Raw genomic sequence first — 17,613 nt, forward strand, 5'->3', positions numbered from 1 at the left:
AAGAGTAACTGGGCCGATTAATATTATACAAGAATAATGTTTTTTTGGATAGATTTCTTGATTTGCTATGAAATGGTAATATATGTATTCGATGATGAAAGGACAATTGAAATCAGGTACATGAATATTCTTTAGTGGAGGAAACGTGTAGTACATTATCAACAATGGAATTGGATGTTGAAATTTGATCATGATTAGTTTTGCTCTACTAATTTCAGGTAAAATTTTGTTTTATCTGCTAACATTCATGACAATTCTCACAACAAATCTTGCTTATTTAGGTATCTTCATTATAATTTCAAGATAATTTATGTTCTGTTCTGTAAATTTGATGTCTTTGACAAGCATCTCTATGTCCATCCTTATTAAATATTATCCACTTTTTATTAAGCTGTTGTTTTAAGAAGCAAGTTTGAAATTTCAATTTTTATTAAACTGTTGATAATATCCAAATAATACTTTTTGAAATTGTATTTTTTTTAAAGATTTTGTGTTTTTCTATGTGGTGATTGATAATATTGATGTTATTAAATCTTATAACACACGCATGAGTTTAAATACTTCATCCATATGACACTTTATGCATTTGGGATTGTGTTTGTTTGTATTAATATGCATTTTCTTGAAGTATAAGTTATTTGTATATTTGTTTTTTTTAATTATAAATATGTTGGGACGATTCGGTAAAAAATAAGGGCATTATTTTATTATCTTGCCCTGGGCATCATAAACCAAAGGACCGGCCCTGGGCCCAGGTAAAGTGTCACCTGGGTGATGTGATATTTGAACAATTAATACTTTCACTGATATTTCTATAATAGCAACATACTTTTATTTTTACATATTAAAACACCATACATTGACAATTCTACCAAAATGTCCACATATTGAGGTTGATATATGTAATTTTTTTTATTATGGTTATTTATACATGTGTAAATTGCAGAAATTAGCAATGCACTTTACCATTTGTACCACTATAGGCAACATACTTTATTTTTAACGCATAATAACAATGCACTTATATTTGATTACCAATAATATCATTGTTCTTGCAATTTTTTGTCATAGAATCAATATGGAAAAAGTAGGAATGAATGTTCATTGCTATTTGTTGCATTTAGCCTTATAAAAATTCAAGAAAAAACATTGAAATGTGTTTTGGGGATTGTTTGTCGTTGTGATCTAGTGATCTTATGATTTTTCCAGGAAATACCAAAAATACACTTCATTAACACGGGCCTTAAACTTACATAGTAATGTTAATAAAAGAACTAAAACATTCTTTTTCAATTAGAATTTTTCAATCACATAATACGAAAACGCAACTTAAAAGAAGATGATTTTTGAAAAAATAAAAAAATCAAGCAGTCATAACGTTATTACACATGCCAGGATTTCTGATGCACCAAAGCGGTTGAATCGGTTCAGCCTTCACCCCTCTCTTCACCATTCTATTTATCCACTCATTCAACCTATCCGTCGCCTCCCCAGATCTCTTCATCCCCGCCTCATCACGGTTGCCGGACCACAACACCTCCGCCATTGCCGACGACCTTGGCCAAATCCTTGAATCAATAACCGTCGCATCCGCCTGCTCCGACCACAAAGCCACCTCCCCACCTAAAACCAACTTCGCCTCCGCCTCCGTCAGCCCATATGTTATATCATAGTTGTATATCAACTGCCATGTCTTGAAAGGCCCACACCAAGATCCGCCGTTTCCTTGTTCAGTGCCTGGTGGTTGATCGTATATACTGTTATTCCCGGTGAAATCGCCATGCCCGCAGTCCAGGTAATAGTAATCTGCCGACGACACGATTGTCCGGTAACCCGCTGACACCAACCGTTTCGTGTTGTTGGGGCCGCCGTTCCATGTCTGCATAATGGTGGTTTCCGGAGGGAGAATCGAAGGATTTACCTTGATTTCGCCGTCGAGAATAACGTCCTCCCAGTAGACGGCAGTGCGATTGAGTGACAGAATGTAAGGGTAGGTAGAGTTGATGAAAATTTCGAGGACTTGACTGAGAGTGCCGTTGTTAGCAAGATACTTTTGGATTGTGGGGTCGGTTTTCCAACATCCGGGAACCACCTCATCGGCTCCGCCGTGGAAAAATGTATCTGGAAATAGAGTTGCGAGTTCTGTGAAGATGTTTTTCAGGACGTCGTACGTTTTGGGGATTAAAGGATTCAGGTGGCCGGTTCCTGGCTCTGCTGCCAGGCGGTCTTCCGCTGCTCCCGGCCACCAAAACATGTTAGCACAAGTTACGATCTCCGGATAAGCTTCCGCCCATGACCCTGTGTGCCCTGCAAAACGATAAGAAAAGAAGCCATTGATTACATCGATCGGTTGTGGTTGTAGAACATGAAAGAACACTGACACATTTATCAAAAACGAGATTTTACCTGGCATATCGATCTCGGGAATCACTCGAACGCCGTGTTCCAACCCGAATTGTACAATCCGCTTTACATCTTCGGTCGAATACTGCATATCCGATCCATACGATCCATTTCCGGCGAGAGCCGGTTCCGATTTCAGAACCAATGGAAACGAATGCGAATCCGTTATGTGCCAATGGAACACGTTCAGTTTATTGGCACTCATACCTCCAATCAACCTCAAAAGATCCTCAACACCATAGTAATTCCTTGAAGTATCCAGTAGAATCCCTCTGTGTTCGAAGATAGGCCAATCCGAGATCACCAATCCGGCTGCCACTCGAGCAGGGCTTCCCCATACTAGTTGCGAGAAACTCTCCAGTCCTCTCATAGCTCCCCAAGGCGTCGCCGCCGTGAGAGTAGCGGAGGTGCTTTTGGACGGGATGGTGAGAGTGTAGGATTCATTGACGCCATGGGAGAGCGTTGCTTTGAGATCTGATATGGTGATCGTTAAAGTTTGTAACGGTAGGGAGGTGGTGAAGTTGATCGTCGGAGCAAGTAAGGGGTTGTAGTTAGCGGTTTGGATTTGGCTGAGGTAACGGTTAACCGCCGGTGTTAGGTAGGGGTGCGTCGGAGAAGTAATGGCGAAAGATGGGGAGAAAGGGATTGCCTGTGGGGTGGTCCAGATGAAGGATCTTGGTTTGGGCCATATATTAATCGGAGATCCAACGGCTGAGATTGAAGGAACCAAAGTGAGAAATAATAATAGTAAGTTAAAAATAGTGGAAAAATTATTGGTATTCATTTTTGGTTATGAAAAGTAAGGTGTGTGATGAGTGATGAATAGAAGAATGGAGAGGATAAGTTTATATAGTTTTTGAATTAAGATATAACAAGTCAATGGAACGACCGAAATTTCATTTGTTTTAGCTTTTAAATATCTTTTTTTTCTGATTGGTTTCTTCCATTTGGCATTTTGTGTTTAGTTCATATAATTAATTGTGTATTTTTTTAAATGATGATTAATCGGCTAATAAAGTGTTTTGTAAGGCTAATTTGTTTAAAAGTACTTGCAAATATTTTATAATACATCACGTGATGCGTATGGATTGATAAGGGGGTTGGCTAAAAAGACACCCCTTTTTACCATTTAGAAAACACTAATTAATTTTGAAGTATTTTTATTGTTTGAAATTGCATTATTTTCCGGAAAAACTGATTACAAGTAGTTTATTATAGGTTGATTTTTTATAAAAATGATGAGAGGGTGTCTAATGAGTGTCTTATTAGCAGCACCCTTGATAAGCCATATGAAATGATCATTATACGTGGAGTATGATTCCATGATGATTTGCTATGTGTTAAGCCATATGATATGATCATGATGTTTAAATTAACATTTTGTAATAAATGGAGATGTTTATTTAATGTTGATAGTACGGAATAGTAATAAATGATGTTAATTTTTATTCATGTAGATGATAACGATACAAGCTAGCATAAACAATTTTTTTTTTCCAATCAACAAACATACATTAAATTAATTTTTTAATTCACCTTAAAATTTAAATATCTAATAGTTGTTTAATTTTATTATATAAGAACATGTATTGTTAATCGGCCACTAGTGCCGGCGAGCAGTGGATTGCGTTGGTTTTCTTGAAGTGCTTTCGACTGCCGGATTTCTATTATTTTATTAATTTTTGGGGGCATATTTTACTGTATTAAAAGATGAAGGAGCCGAATGTGAACTTTGAATATTCCTAGGACCCTTTCTAAACAAACTAAATAATTGATAATCCAATTTTTTGAGGATATAATTTTGTAAGATTCTTAGGAATATGTTTAATCTTTATCTTGGACCCCAGTTTTAATTTTTTATGAATCCGCTTGAAGACATGTTTCTAGTCTCAGTATATATATGTGAAGCTTTTGGTTGAGGCAGTTGTTGCGTGCATTACGTTGACGTTGACTCGTTGAGCCTTTTGACTCAAGGTTGTAAAACTAGTATGCCTTTGTAGCAATCCTAAACAATAGAGCTTTGGAGCATAAGTGCATAACAATAGAGCTTTGAATCTGATCCACATAAATTCCTATTCCTATTTGTATTTGTAAGGGATCACTAGAGTTTCATGCGATGATGGACTATAATTGTCGTAAGTATGCTCTTGGCATCGAGGAAATCATATTTATACTCATATAGTCATACATGATATATGTAAACTATTTATTTTTCCTCATGTCTCATTCTCACTATCAATGAATATATAGGAAAATTACAATGCATACAGTGGACTGAGTATGGGCGGGTCCACCTTGGAGCCTGGGATCCCCTCAAAAAAAATTTCAATAGTATAGTTTTTTTCGAAAAATTTCATTTATGTTGCGGTGATACCTTGAAAAATAATTTGGACTACCATGAGGGTTTTTTTTCCTCATTGTTGTTGTTATTATTATTTCTAAATGGTAATTTCAATTACAAACTAGTCTCATAAGTGGTCCAAACTTGTTAATCACAATTGGCCAAGTTCCTAACACAAAATTAGTTTAATGACACACACACACAATTTAGAAAAATCGGAAATTAGCAATTCAGCAAACCAATCGACTTCTTATGACTCCCCCTCACCCCCCCCCCCCTGCGGCAGTGCAACTCATGCCCGTTGCAGTTGCTATTGCCTTCCTTTTTTCTGCCAGCGATTTGTCGCTGGCGGTGGGTGATTATCGTTTAAAGTGGACAATGAAGCAAGTAAGTACAAAAATTAGTGATTAGCGATTGTGTTGAAATTCAGTTTTTTGGCATTGTGTTGAAAAATTAAAAATTACCAATTAGGATTGTTAGATTAGAGACTTAGGGTTAATAATTAGCGATTACTTACTGTTGAAACTTAAAATCAAGTTTATGGTTGATATATTTTGATAATTTGATTCTAGGTTGGTATTTGTTGTTGAAAATTGAAATCAAGTTTATAGTTGGTATATTTTGATAATTTGATTGTAGGTTGGTATTTGTTGTTGAAACTTGAAATCAAGTTTATAATTGATATATTTTGATTGTAGGTTGCTATTAACAATTTTTTCAAAAGACAACTAGATGTTGGAGACAACAATAGTGAAGGAACTTAAAAAAAAGGCTAATGAAAGTACACAAGCTCCACAACCTAATAAACCTATACCAAAATCACAAGAACCACAATCTAATGAACATACTCCAAAACCACAAGAACCACAATCTAATTACTCGCTTTCGTAAAATGAAAGAGTGAAGAGGCGAACTTTAAAATGTAACTTTGTTATAGAAGTTGAACTTTATGTCTAATGAAATTGCAATTTTTTTTTATGTATATTACATGATTTTTTTGGGATACCCATTTACTTTTACCCTGGCTCCGCTACTGTAACATCCGGATTCCCAGGTATTTTATTTTAATCTTTGTTTTTGAGTTAAAGGGAGGGACTCGACGAGTTGACGCCTAGACTCTTCGAGTAGGGTCGCGATTCGCTGACTGGATTAATGAATGGAATCGACGAGTCGGCTAGGTGACTCGACGAGTCTGTGCGGGTGACAAAACCCTAAATCTTTGGGCCTGTGCCCTATTTAAAGGTCCTTATGGCCTTCATTTGCGGCCACTTACTCCCCTGAGAAACCCTAGAGAGCGAAGAGAGCTTAGAGAGTAAGGGAAAGGCTAATTCTTCATCCTTTTGGTGTAATCTTGCAAGAAGGAGTGGGAAAGACCAAGCTAGATCGATTATGGAGCTTGGATTTGTGTTGTTCAGACTAAGACTCGCTTCTGGAGGTACAAATCCTTTCCCAATTCGTGTATTTGATATATTTCTTGAATCTAGGGCTCCTTGCATCTTTTTGAGATGGATCTTGAAGCATGTGATGCCCCAAAGTGGTGTAGATGCTAGATCTGGACCATGAGAGGTCCAAAAAGTCCTAACCTTCCAGCTTTATGATGTTTCATGAGGGTTTTGAGAGTAGGTTATCATTTTAAGGGATATTTCTCCATTCATGGCTTTGTATCTGTTGCATGAACATAAAGTTTGAACCTTTACGTGACTTTTGAGTGCTAGAAGGTTAGATCTACTAGTTGGAGAAGCAGATCTGACCTCAAAAAGTTGTTTGAGTGTTGCCATGGAAGGGACTCGCCGAGTCCATAAGGGGACTCGACGAGTCGAGTCGGGTTACCCCGCGATTCATGACTAGTGGTAACTCGTCGAGTGGAAGGTTCACTCGACGAGTCGAGTGAGGTTTAGAAAGACCCAGAGGACACGCTTGGACTCGCCGAGTCACCTATGTGCACTCGACGAGTCTGGTCAAAGTTGACCGTTGACTTTCGTTGACTTTTAGAGTCTAGTCAATGTTTGGACTATTAAGCCATTGGAGGGGGGTAAAATGGTCTTTTACCCTCTTGAGAGAACTTAGAGAGGGAATAGACTAGCCTTTGAGAGTCGTATTAATTAGAGTAATTATTTTATGTGATTAGGCGGAGGCTAGATCAGTATTTCCGGGATCGAGATTTACCGAGTTACCCGAGGTGAGTCTTCTCACTATACTTTACCTTGAGTGGTAATTAGAGTTATGTGACAGAGTATCTTGTATGCTATGTATGTGATGTGTTGCACTGCATTATTTCTATGTGATTTATGCTGTGTGTATTCCAGAGTTACAGAGTTACCGGAAGGTCCATAGAGTTAGGACCAGAGGGTCCACAGAGTTAGGGCCAGTGGGCCCACAGAGTTATAGCCTCGAGTGGCTAATATGTGTTATATGTGGTATTTTGGGGAACTCACTAAGCATTTATGTTTATAGTGTTTTGTGTTATGTGTTTCAGGTACCAGTGAGGATCGCGGGAAGGCGCCGGCATGATGAGTACACACTATTGGAGTTTTTATACATTTCGATCTTGGGATGTGTTTTTATGGATTTGATATGTGATACATTGAGATTTGAGAATATTTATGAATGAAATTACACTTTTAAAAGTGAAAAATTGATTTAAAATTTACGGTGTTACAAGTTGGTATCAGAGCCTTGGTTTGAGGGATTCGGATGCACCTTCGGGCGCATTTGAACTCAAACTGAGGATTTGAGAAATCTTTCGAAATAAAACAAAATTTTTCTAAAGGAATAAAAGGTTTTGAAAAGAGCAGAGCAGAGCAGTGTGTACGATCAGCTAGCGCCCGAACGGTGATTTCCCAAAATACCCTTATATTATGTGTTATGAGATATGATATGATATTTTATGCATGCTAGAGTAGGCTAGGTATTCTTATTAGGACTAGAGTGGCCTGATTCGTGATGCCTTAGCCTAGGGGTTTTGCTGCTGGGAGATGCTTGAGAGTGAGAAGATAGCAGCGATGGGCTTATGAGAGGTCTGCTAGAGAGTAGCCTATGCATAGTGAGAGTAGAGTACTTGGGATTTGGGATCCTAGGAGGAGGACTTGGGGTGAATATTGATGCGGTGTGGACGGTAGTATTGGGCCCGTACTACTGAAGACATCGGATCAGTGCGCAGTCCAAGTAAGAATCCTTAGGGTAGTGAAGAGCAAGTAGGGTTGAGTTATCGAGTGCGAGTATGCTCGAGCGGGTCTCTGATATTTTTTATGTTGTATTTCAGAGAGACATCATGGTTGGGACACACCACAGACCAGAGACCAGCGGTGTGAGTGACGAGGAGCTTCGTCAGATGATCCACGAGGAGGTGGCTGCGGCTATCCGTGCAGAGATTCCGGAGATGTTTGGGTCTATTAAGACCACATTGATTGAGACCTTTGATGAGAGATACGCAGCGGTTACTGAGGCTGCAGCCGCTGCAGCTACCGCAGCTGTTGCTGCTGCTAGACCTCAGGGTGGTGATGCGTTGCTGTTCCGGGAGTTCAGCAACACGAAGCCACCAGAGTTTGACGGTACGCAGGATCCGATTGCTGCGATGAGATGGGTTTCTGACATCGAGGGATGCTTCTACACGTGTTCTTGTCTGGAGCATCTGAGAGTTCGGTTCGCGCTGAACCAGCTTCGCTTGGGAGCGAAGGACTGGTGGAAGTTTGTGACAGCGCACTATTCTTCTGCAGAGCTTGCCGCGGTGACCTGGGAGAGGTTCACCGCTATGTTTCGTGATGAGTACGTTCCCCCGGTGGAAAGGGAACGGTTGGCCCAGGAGTTCTTGACCCTCAAGCTGGATACTGAGTCTGTTACTGTGATCACCAGGATGTTCCATGAGAGGGCGATGTTCTGCCCTGAGCACGTGTCTTCCGAGCAGGCACGCATGAGTCGGTATCTGAGCATTTTGAGGAGAGACATCCGCGAGTTCGTGGCGAACTTGTCGTACCGGACATTTGCCGAGCTTCAGGCGAATGCTCGGAAGAGGGAGATAGAGCTTGAGACTCAGGCTAGGGAGGAGGCGGAGTCTCAGGGGAGGGATCGGCGACCGACACAGTCCCAGCCGGCAGCCAAGCGGGCCAAGCCCGCCGATTCGAGATCAGGGAACCAGAAGGGCCACACTTGTGGCAAGTGCGACAAGGGTCATGAGGGGATTTGTAGAGTAGGGTCTTGCTACAAGTGTGGCAAGGAGGGGCACATGACCAAGGATTTCCCCAAGGGGTTTGCAGTTTGTTTCCACTGCAACCAGACCGGACACCGGAAGGCCGAGTGTCCGCAGCTGCGGGGGTCAGCACAGGGAGCATCGCAGGGATCTGCCCCTGCTACTGTACGAGCTACCGAGAGTCAGCGGGTGAAGGCCGAGGCACTAAAGGCACGAGGGAGAGCCTTCCAGTTGACAGCGGAGGAGGTCCGCGCAGCGCCCGATGTCGTGGCCGGTATGTATTCTTTCATGTATTTATTTTGAGTTTGAGATATTGTACTTATATTATGTTATGCGTAGGTACTTTTCTTGTGAGTTCTGTACCTGCCTTGGTGTTATTTGACTCGGGTGCGAGTCGATCCTTTGTATCATTAGCCTTTAGTCAGCACATCAGTATCCGTCGAGAGGTGTTGAGTCGACATCTGCGAGTTTCCATAGCTGACTCGAGAGCGGTGTATGCCACATATGTGATTCGAGGATGTGTACTCGAGATCTTCGGCGTTGAGTTTCCGATTGATTTGGTCCCGATTGCGATGGGAGATGTCTGTGTCATCGTGGGCATGGACTGGTTGAGCAGATATGGAGCGGTTATCGACTGCGAACGACAGCTGGTGACCATACGAGACCCTAGTGGGGGAGTCCTTACGGTGTACGGCGAGGGTCCTGTTCTGGGTCAGCGTTTTGTTCGGCCGCTAGAGCGAGGCAGAGCCTACAGCAGGGCTGTAGTGGGTTTGTGGCTTATGTGATGGATACGAGGTTGGATGCGGAGAGGCCGAGATCGGTCGATGAGGTTCCGATAGTGCGTGAGTTCCCGGATGTTTTCCCCAAGGAGTTGTCGGGTGTGCCTCCCGAGAGGCAGGTAGAGTTCTGTATCGATTTGGTTCCAGGGGCAGCGCCTATCGCTAAGGTGCCCTATCGCCTTGCGCCACCAGAGATGCAGGAGTTATCCTTACAGCTGCAGGAGCTGTTGGGGAAGGGGTTTATTCGGCCGAATAGCTCGCCGTGGGGAGCGCCGATCCTTTTTGTCAAGAAAAAGGATGGTTCACACCGGATGTGCATTGATTACCGGGAGTTGAACAAGCTAACGGTCAAGAACCGTTACCCCTTACCGAGGATCGACAATTTGTTCGATCAGTTGCAGGGAGCATCTTGGTTCTCCAAGATTGATCTGAGGTCTGGATATCATCAGATGAGAGTGCGTGATGAGGATATCCAGAAGACAGCGTTCAGGACTCGTTATGGGCATTACGAGTTCGTGGTGATGCCTTTCGGGCTCACCAATGCACCGGCGGCGTTCATGGATCTCATGAACAGGGTGTGCAGGCCGATGTTGGATCGTTCGCTGATCGTGTTCATTGATGATATATTGGTGTATTCGAGATCCAAAGAGCAGCATGCGGAGCATTTGAGGGAGATCCTCGGAGTTCTGAGATCGGAGAGGCTTTACGCCAAATTCTCCAAGTGCGATTTCTGGTTACGAGAGGTCCAGTTCCTAGGACACCTCTTCAACCAGAATGGGATATTGGTCGATCCGGCCAAGATTGAGGCTGTGATGAGTTGGAAGGTGCCGAGATCCCCTTCAGAGATCAGGAGTTTTCTGGGGTTGGCCGGCTATTATCGGAGATTTATCAAGGATTTCTCCAGGATTGCTGTTCCTCTCACCAGGTTGACTCGGAAGGGCGTGGCTTTCAGTTGGGGCCCGGAGCAGCAGGCCTCATTCGAGACACTTCGCCAGAGATTATGCGAAGCCCCAGTGTTAGCCCTTCCGGAGGGGATGGAGGATTTTGTGGTGTTAGCCCCAGGTTCTGGAAGAAATTCCATGAGGAGTTGGGTACGAGGCTGCATTTTAGTACCGCATACCACCCACAGACGGACGGTCAGAGCGAGCGGACGATTCAGACGCTCGAGGATATGCTTAGGGCATGTGTGTTGGACTTCGGAGGAAGTTGGGACACGTATCTGCCGTTGGCTGAGTTTTCTTATAACAACAACCACCATTTGAGTATCGGTATGCCTCCCTTTGAGTTGTTGTATGGGAGGAGGTGTCAGACTCCCATCTGCTGGGGAGAGGTCGGGCAGTGAGTGTTGGGTAGCATTGAGTTAGTGCTTCAGACGACAGAGCAGATACAGCAGGTCAGGCAGAGGTTGTTGACAACTCAGAGTCGTTAGAAGAGTTATGCGGATAGGCGACGGTCCGAGCTTGAGTTCCAGGTGGGAGACTTCGTTCTCCTGAAGGTATCTCCTTGGAAAGGAGTGATCCGATTCAGGAAGAGGGGAAAGTTGGGACCCAGGTACATTGGTCCGTTCCGGGTGACCGCGAGGGTGGGCAGTGTAACGTATCGTTTGGAGCTACCTGCGGAGTTGAGCCAGATACATGATACCTTCCACGTGTCTCAGTTGAGGAAGTGTATAGCCGACGAGTCGGCGGTGGTGCCGCTGGAGGATATTCAGGTGGATGCGAGCCTGAATTATGTTGAGAGACCAATCGCAATCCGGGATCGGAAGGTCAAGGTTATAAGGAACAAGGAGGTGCCCCTGGTTCAGGTCCAGTGGCAACATCGGAGAGGGTCCGAGCTGACTTGGGAGCCGGAGTTGGAGATGCGCGAGCAGCATCCAGAATTGTTTGCAGAGTAAGACTTCGAGGGCGAAGTCTCATTCTAGTGGGGGAGAATTGTAACATCCGGATTCCCAGGTATTTTATTTTAATCTTTGTTTTTGAGTTAAAGGGAGGGACTCGACGAGTTGACGCCTAGACTCGTCGAGTAGGGTCGCGATTCGCTGACTGGATTAATGAATGGACTCGACGAGTCGGCTAGGTGACTCGACGAGTCTGTGCTGGTGACAAAACCCTAAATCTTTGGGCCTGTGCCCTATTTAAAGGTCCTTATGGCCTTCATTTGTGGCCACTTACTCCCCTGAGAAACCCTAGAGAGCGAAGAGATCTTAGAGAGCAAGGGAAAGGCTAATTCTTGATCCTTTTGGTGTAATCTTGCAAGAAGGAGTGGGAAAGACCAAGCTAGATCGATTGTGGAGCTTGGATCTGTGTTGTTCAGACTAAGACTCGCTTCTGGAGGTACAAATCCTTTCCCAATTCGTGTATTTGATATATTTCTTGAATCTAGGGCTCCTTGCATCTTTTTGAGATGGATCTTGAAGCATGTGATGCCCCAAAGTGGTGTAGATGCTAGATCTGGACCATGAGAGGTCCAAAAAGTCCCAACCTTCCAGCTTTATGCTGTTTCATGAGGGTTTAGAGAGTAGGTTATCATTTTAAGGGATATTTCTCCATTCATGGCTTTGTATGTGTTGCATGAACGTAAAGTTTGAACCTTTACGTGACTTTTGAGTGCTAGAAGGTTAGATCTACTAGTTGGAGAAGTAGATCTGACCTCAAAAGGTCGTTTGAGTGTTGCCATGGAAGGGACTCGCCGAGTCCATAAGGGGACTCGACGAGTCGAGTCGGGTTACCCCGCGATTCATGACTAGTGGTAACTCGTCGAGTGGAAGGTTCACTCGACGAGTCGAGTGAGGTTTAGAAAGACCCAGAGGACACGCTTGGACTCGCCGAGTCACCTATGTGCACTCGAAGAGTCTGGTCAAAGTTGACCGTTGACTTTCATTGACTTTTAGAGTCTAGTCAATGTTTGGACTATTGAGCCATTGGAGGGGTAAAATGGTCTTTTACCCTCTTGAGAGAACTTAGAGAGGGAATAGACTAGCCTTTGAGAGTCGTATTAATTAGAGTAATTATTTTATGTGATTAGGCGGAGGCTAGATCAGTATTTCCGGGATCGAGATTTACCGAGTTACCCGAGGTGAGTCTTCTCACTATACTTTACCTTGAGTGGTAAATAGAGTTATGTGAATGGTAAGGAACAGGGTATTGGTAATTCTTATGCAGACATTGTTCAAGGACGTAGGGGTGAAAAGAAATAGGAGAATTCAAAAACATGTAAATATATTAATCTTGATGTAGGTGATTTTATGCTTATGGATGATTCTTCAAGTATTGTTCTTTGCAGGTTTAGAGATGCTTCTCTTATTCCTCAAATTTACAGCGTGTTTAGTGTAAAAGGTTTTCTAGAAGTCAATATCAAATATGTTGGGGGAAGATGGGTTTGGTTCTAGTTTCTGTCTACAGCCTCATGTATTAAGTTTAAACAACATGAAGCAATAAAGAGGTACTTTCAGAAGGTGATTTCGAGTAACAAAGTCTTTTGTGGTGAAAGAACAGGAACTTTGGTTGGAGATACATGTACTTCCACTTTATGTATGGTCTATCACTATGTATAAAAAGATTGCAGGAATGTTTAGGAATGTGTTGTTTGCTGATGAAGACTTGGATGAACAATTAAGAAGTGGAAAGGTTTGTGTGGGTACCCAATCTTTAGAAGTTATCAATGAAAGTCCAATTGTTATTATTGAAGGAAAATCATTTAAAATCCATGTTCGGGAGATAGCAATGTGGGTTTCGGAAATAAAAAAACTTTTTGGAGGTGAGGAGAATGAAGAAGAACCTCATAAGACTGATAATGAGCTAAGTGAAGAAGAAGAGGAGGATAACAATAGAGAAGGAGTTAGTTACGATAAATATAAGAATGTTTTAGACCAATTTATTCTTGAAGATTAAGCACCTTGTAATGATAAATATGTTGGGTTAAAAGAAGGAATTGTTGAAGAAGTTTCAAGTGAACAAGAGTATTGCAACATGGAGTCAGCTGGGCAGGTTAATTCAAAAAAGTTGGTCGATACGGATGAAGATGTTTCTGATCCCATTCGGGTGTAACTTATTGATGTTGAAATTAAAGGGGATAGATTGTTGTCTGGAGGTGTAAATGGAAATGATAAAGGTGATGTAGGGGGTCAAGGAGAGGGATTCAGTGAAGGTGATAGCTGCAACAAATATGGGTCTTTGTCTGCTCCTACGGGGCTTAATGGCTATAAGTTTCACTCTCCGGTTCACTCGTATTCTGATCATACAGAAAAAAATTATATTGACTTCCTATATTAAAGGTGATTATTTGAAGTATCAGAATAAAAAAGTGAGTGATAATTCTTTGATTGAAGTAATGGAGAAGTATGTAGAGTTTGGTAAAGTGTTGGGCTATGAATTTATAGGGTGTAAAGAAGACATTAATCGAATGTTAGAAAGAAAATGAGAGTTGTAACATCTATTATTCAGGTATTAGTTTTAACCCTTGAGTTATGCTCTATTTGAAAATTTAGTCCCTGGTGGCAATTCCATAATTTCGAAGTTGCTGGAGTACACGGGGCGTACACCCTCCTACACTGAGCGTACTCCGGATCACCCTAATGCGTAACGCGTATGCTGGTACGCCGGGCGTACACAACCAGGGTGCAAACCCTAAATTTTAGGGTTCAGACCTTATTTAAACACATTTATGGCCTTATGCACCTTCTTATCTTCGGCCCCCTCCTCTTTTCGAAACTCTAAAGAGTGTTGGTGTATTGTGAAGCTTGTTGAGACATTTTTGGTGCCATTTGGAATTTTTGGAGTAGAAGGAAGAGCTTTGAGGTGGTGTTGTTTCACTCAAGGCTTTAGATCCAGCATCTTGTCCCCCTTGTGCACTTTGTGGAGGTAAAATGTTTCAACCTTGATGTAGAAATCTTATAAATCTAGTTTCAGCTCAAAGTTGTTTCCTTTTTGGTCCCAAACTTGGTCTTTGTGAGTAGAGGGTACTCCAAGGCATTTGAGTTGTCCTTTTAGAGGTTTTAAGGGGTGTTAAGTCATAAAGTTGGATTTTTGGTCACTAGATTCCCTCCATGCAAGTGCTAGATGGTCTTAATGGGTTAAAAGACTAGGGTTTTTGGAGTTTAGCACTTTATAGCCATGTTAGACCATAAAGTTGGAAATTTATGGTTAAGAACACATTTTGTTGTCTGGATATGAAGTTTGGACGTAAGTGCTTAAGGGATTAAGCACTTAATGAGAGGGGTGGTAAGCAGCTACTTACACAGGACGTACCGAGGGGTACGCTGAGCGTATGAGGTCAGCTTCTCGGTTCTCGTTTAATTGCGAAGTATGCCCTGCGTACACAAGGAGTATGCGTGTAACATCCCGGAATTCTGGTACGTCTCTTAAACCCTTCTTCTTTTCCAAGTTGTCAAGTTTAACCCTTAAAGGAAATATTAAGGCAAATGAGTACGCTGGGCGTACTGAAGAGTAAGCTGCGCGTACTCATGCCCTTAAGTTGGACGCGGACTCGCCTAGGTACGCTGGGCGTAGCGGGCCCAGATGCAAACCCTAATTTGAGGCTTGTACACTATAAAAGGAATGTTAAGGCCTTATCCCCAGCCACCATACTTCAGTGAGTGAACCCTAAGAGAGCAGAAAAACCCGTATTAAGCTTGAGTGTGTATTCTAAGCTTCAAAGTGCCATTTCAAGGTGGTGAAAGAGAAGAGGAGGCCATTTTAGGAGCTAGAAGTCGGTGGACAAGAGTAGATCCGAATTCTACAGAGGTTGGAGCTTCTTTCTGAGGTAAAAAGCTCAAAGCTTTCCTTGTAATTTTTGATTTGTGCTTCTTGGACCAATTTTTAGGGTTTTTGGTCCCAAGGTGGAGACTTTATGAGCAAATGGTCTCCATTGGCCTAGATCTGCCATGTTTCAGGGTAATATGAGTTGTATGTTCATAAAAATCCAATCTTGGACGTGAATATTGAGCCATGCATGAGATCTAGACTTTATGAGGAAGAAGGAAAGGTGTTAGAGTGATTAGGGACCTTTACAGCCATGCAAAGGCTTAAAGGTCTCGACTTTATGGATTAAGTGATCTTAGAGAAGTCGGATCTAGAGTTTGAGTTTATGTCTTAATCGTTTAAGACCAAAATCCAAGAAAGGCTGAAACTGAGACTTACGCTGGGCGTAACTCTCAGAACGCGCAGCGTAAGGGGTTGAGACCCCGATTATGGATCACCGGCGTACGCCCCGCGTACAGAGATGGTACGCGCCACGTACTGCCTCCTGTTGACTTTCGTTGACTTTTAGGGTTTTGGTCAACATTTGGACTTTTGGGTCAAGGAGGGGTAAAATGCTCTTTTACCCTTATGTGGGGTTGTAGAAAGGGATTTAATCTAGCCTTTGAGAGCCATTATTTATTTGAGGATATTGTTTATATGATTAGGCGGGGGTTAGATCAGTATATCCGTGTGCAAGATTATCCGAGTTACCCGAGGTGAGTCTTCTCACTATACTTTACCTTGAGTGGTAAGTAGAGTATGTGACATAGTATCTTGTATGCTATGTATGTGATGTGTTGCACTGCATTATTTCTATGTGATTTATGCTGTGTGTATTCCAAAGTTTACAGAGATAGGACCGGAAGGTCCACAGAGTTAGGACCAGAGGGTCCACAGAGTTAGGGCCAGTGGGCCTACAGAGTTATAGCCTCGAGTGGCTAATATGTGTTATATGTGGTATTTTGGGGAACTCACTAAGCATTTATGCTTACAGTGTTTTGTGTTATGTGTTTCAGGTACCAGTGAGGATCGCGGGAAGGCGCCGACATGATCAGTACACACTTGTGGAGTTTTTATGTATTGTGATCTTGGGATGAATTTTATGGATTTGATATGTGATACCCGGTGTGACGGCACAACATCCTCCCCACATGATTTCCGCATTTGAGTATATCTACTATGATGTTTTGGAATACTGTTATGAATGATGGATTTTGATACAATCAATGAACGAAAATTAATGGTTTTTAAATGAAAAATTTTAGTACTGTTTTTGGGTCATTACAAGTTTGTATCAGAGCCTTGGTTTGAGGGATTCGAGCATACTCTTGGGTGTGTCAGAAATCAAACTAAGGAAATGATAGTTTTTCTTAAATAATAATGAACTTAAAATTTAAAAAAATGAGGCTTTATTTAAGAAAACGGATGTGATGCGTGCATTTGGCCGAGCTCAAATAAGTGGTTCCAAAATTACCCAAACTTATGTTTTACGAGTAGTATGCTGATATGAGAACTATATGCTAGAGTAAGGCTAAGGATACCTTCAAGAATCATATGATAGAATTGCCTGATTTGTGTGATTCCTTATAGCCTAATGGAACTTGATGCTATGTATTATTTGGAATTAATACCGACTCAGTTATTTGCTAAGTGTTTGCTTTCAAAGTTGTATATGATTAGGATTGTATAGCCCTAGAATGATCGATTTGGCCTTATTTCATGTTCCTTGTTTGGTTGTGGAGTTAGGGTATAATCATCATTTGATAGTCTATGTGATCCTATTTTGTGTATAACTTGCATGTATAGGGCAACCAACAGTGTTGATTGAGGTTCTTGTTATTGCGAGTAGTGGGAGTTGAGGATTCCTAGGGGAGTCTAGGATATGTTTGTCATATGGCATTGGGGTTAGTTTGTGGTTTTAGTGTGGTGACTTAGAGGAATCAGGCCTGAACTTGAGGAAGGTACAGGTAGGTGTGAAAGGTAGTATTAGGTCCGTACTACTAGAAGCACATGAACTATACCTGAGACGAGTGCATATCTGGAAACTCTAAGTAGGCCTGTATAGGGGAGTCCCCTCGAGTCCGTTGCTGATTGTTTTATTTTGTGTTTCACTTTGGAGGATGGTGAAGATCACTCGAGGAGGTTCTGGCTCTAGTTCAGGTTCAG

At 42.2% G+C, this 17,613-nt stretch overlaps 1 protein-coding gene across 1 annotated transcript; it reads right to left on the minus strand.

Annotated features, from left to right (window-relative positions):
* Positions 1 to 1,213: 1,213 nt before the first annotated feature.
* Positions 1,214 to 3,241, minus strand: LOC145105702 (beta-hexosaminidase 2-like). The gene is made up of 2 exons (XM_079042786.1): positions 2,407 to 3,241; positions 1,214 to 2,307 (listed from the first exon to the last, which is right to left on the minus strand). Exons 1-2 carry the CDS (start codon positions 3,185 to 3,187, stop codon positions 1,364 to 1,366), a joined length of 1,725 nt encoding a protein of 574 aa, XP_078898912.1. The 5' UTR covers positions 3,188 to 3,241; the 3' UTR covers positions 1,214 to 1,363.
* Between the last annotated feature and the right edge of the window lie 14,372 nt (positions 3,242 to 17,613).

Source organism: Lactuca virosa, chromosome 4, assembly GCF_052849685.1.
Source record: "Lactuca virosa cultivar CGN04683 chromosome 4, Lactuca_virosa_CGN04683_v6, whole genome shotgun sequence".
NCBI classification, from domain to species: domain Eukaryota; kingdom Viridiplantae; phylum Streptophyta; class Magnoliopsida; order Asterales; family Asteraceae; genus Lactuca; species Lactuca virosa.

Bases quoted from the DNA above. Each gene is read 5' to 3' on its own strand.
- LOC145105702 (XM_079042786.1), bottom strand. From the start codon at position 3,187: ATGAATACCAATAATTTTTCCACTATTTTTAACTTACTATTATTATTT. The intron at 2,308-2,406 runs GTAAAATCTCGT...ATCGTTTTGCAG, and splicing joins TCCCGAGATCGATATGCCAG to GGCACACAGGGTCATGGGCG.